Source organism: Pangasianodon hypophthalmus, chromosome 4 (assembly GCF_027358585.1).
Source record: "Pangasianodon hypophthalmus isolate fPanHyp1 chromosome 4, fPanHyp1.pri, whole genome shotgun sequence".
Lineage (NCBI taxonomy): Eukaryota > Metazoa > Chordata > Actinopteri > Siluriformes > Pangasiidae > Pangasianodon > Pangasianodon hypophthalmus.
In genome coordinates this window covers 14,083,546-14,085,651 of record NC_069713.1, presented here as the reverse complement: position 1 = coordinate 14,085,651, position 2,106 = coordinate 14,083,546, and the positions used below count along the sequence as shown (strand labels likewise).

The following is a 2,106-nucleotide window of genomic DNA, read 5'->3' as shown; positions in this document are numbered from 1 at the left end:
ATACACACACAATCCCTATAAACTCTGGCTCTGGCGGTATTTCTTCAGTAGACTGCTTCAGCTCGTTCTCACTCACACTTTAGTAACGCGACGTTAATAACACGACGCCATGCTGTCCGAGCTCGAGTGTGGGATTTGTTACCGGCTTTTCGACACCGCTCGCCGCTGTCCACGCCAGCTGGGCTGTAAACACAGCTTCTGTGAAAGTTGCTTATTGACTCTGGCTGCGAGTCGAAGCCAAGAGCCTCAGTCCGGACCTCAGATAATCTGCGCTTTCTGCCGACACACCACTCCTCTGAATGAGGAGAGAGTGAGAGACAACCTCCCTGTGGATGAGGACATTCTGGGTCGCCTGGAGGAGGAAGGTGTCCTCGAGGACAGCGCGAGCGATGCCGAGGATGAAGAAGAGCCGAGGACTGAGACAAGCAGCCAGTCTAAACAAGACAGTTTACCCAGGACGCAAAGGGGACGAGTGTGGAGGTCCATCAAGCGTCTGTACAAGAAAATGAAAGGACCAAATCGGCGAGGTGAGTGGAGTGGAGTGGAGTGGACTTTTATCCAAGTCCAGGAGTGTACAGTCTTATCCACAAAGAGCCAGTGTGGATGCACGTTTTCATTCCAATCAAACAGGAGTCACACCTGATTCCAGCTGCTGAACCAGCTGGTCTGGGCTTTCTAATAGACTCAGGTGTGGCTTCTGCGTAGTTGGAATGAAAACCTGCACCCACACCAGCCCTTTCCAGATACGATTGGACACACCTAATCTATCTCTTTCGTCATAGCAATCCGAGCCTCATGTTACACTGAGTTTCATAGACATGACAAGTCATATGACATTACCCCTAAACTTAACCTTAACCCACAGGTTCCTAACTCTGGTCCTGGAGTACTCCCTGTTCTGCACATTGTAATGTTTCCCTGCTCTAACACACCCACTTCACGTACTCAAGGACCAGGGCTGGGAACCAGTGTCTTACCTAATCATAACACAAGTCGATTGCAACAATTCCGTAAGATCTTCAGACTTAACAAGCACTCATTGTTTGTGTTTTTTTTTTTTTCAGGCTGTATTACTGATGCTGAAATGAGGGATCTGGCATTGATGGCTTGCTACATGATGTAAAGAGCCTGGACCAATGAACTTGACCTATTGGATTCAGACCAATGAAGGGTTGGTACATGGATTATTCCTTTCAGTGCCACCTGAACATCTTGGACTCTTGAACATCAGGCTACATTGAGAGAAGGGAAATAGCCACGAGCAGACCTAAATAAAGGGAAGTGTAGGTAGCAGAAAGCATCAGATTCTCGACTTATGCCTGCTAGAACTGCCTTGTATTGAATGTTTATGTATTAAAAGTTTTCATACTGTGAAAAGCAGCTATATCTGTTGTAGGTATATGTTGGACTGCAGATGTGTTTTTGACTTGCACTCTGACTCAAATGTCATGTAACATAACAAAACATGAATTACAATTAGTGTTAACTTGAATTTGGCTGCATGCTCCTAATGTATATTGTCCTGTATTTATTATGCTATTAAACTTAATTTTCTATTGTTTAAGTTTTAATTAAAAAAAATTCTTGTATTTTTAATGAATTTGTTTTTCAATTGCATTAAAAAAACTTGCACTTAAATTGTTCTGGGAAAGAAGATCTTGCCATGTTTGTGTCACAGTTAGTATTAATCACAGGTAATACTGAAGATACATTTGACTAACCTTTTAAAAATATATATGAAAAATACTTTGTTGGTCAGGTTACATTAAATTTTCCATGAAAAACAAGGTATTTCAGGAAGTAAACAAAAAAGTATTTGGAGTGGTATATGTATTTAAAAGGCAGCTTAAACTTGAATTAATCAAGCCACAGTCTGTTTAGTGTTATTACTCATACTGAAGCAGTAGCCATTTGTTTCATCCACACATCTAAAAAGAGGTTTATATTTTAACTGAATACAGTTAAGTCTAGAAGGCTTGTGTAATCTGGTCCTAGACCAAAATAAATTGAAAATCTAAAGTCAACATGAGAAGCTCTGTCCCTAATTTGTAGAATTTTATTAGCAGCTAACTGAGAACATGCTGATTTAAAAAAATAGCATATCAC

At 41.2% G+C, this 2,106-nt stretch overlaps 1 protein-coding gene across 1 annotated transcript; it reads left to right on the top strand.

Moving 5' to 3' along the window:
- si:ch73-335l21.4 (E3 ubiquitin-protein ligase-like) lies at positions 1–1,596 on the top strand. The gene is made up of 2 exons (XM_026935899.3): positions 1–527; positions 1,065–1,596. Exons 1-2 carry the CDS (start codon positions 110–112, stop codon positions 1,121–1,123), a joined length of 477 nt encoding a protein of 158 aa, XP_026791700.3. The 5' UTR covers positions 1–109; the 3' UTR covers positions 1,124–1,596.
- Positions 1,597–2,106: the final 510 nt, after the last annotated feature.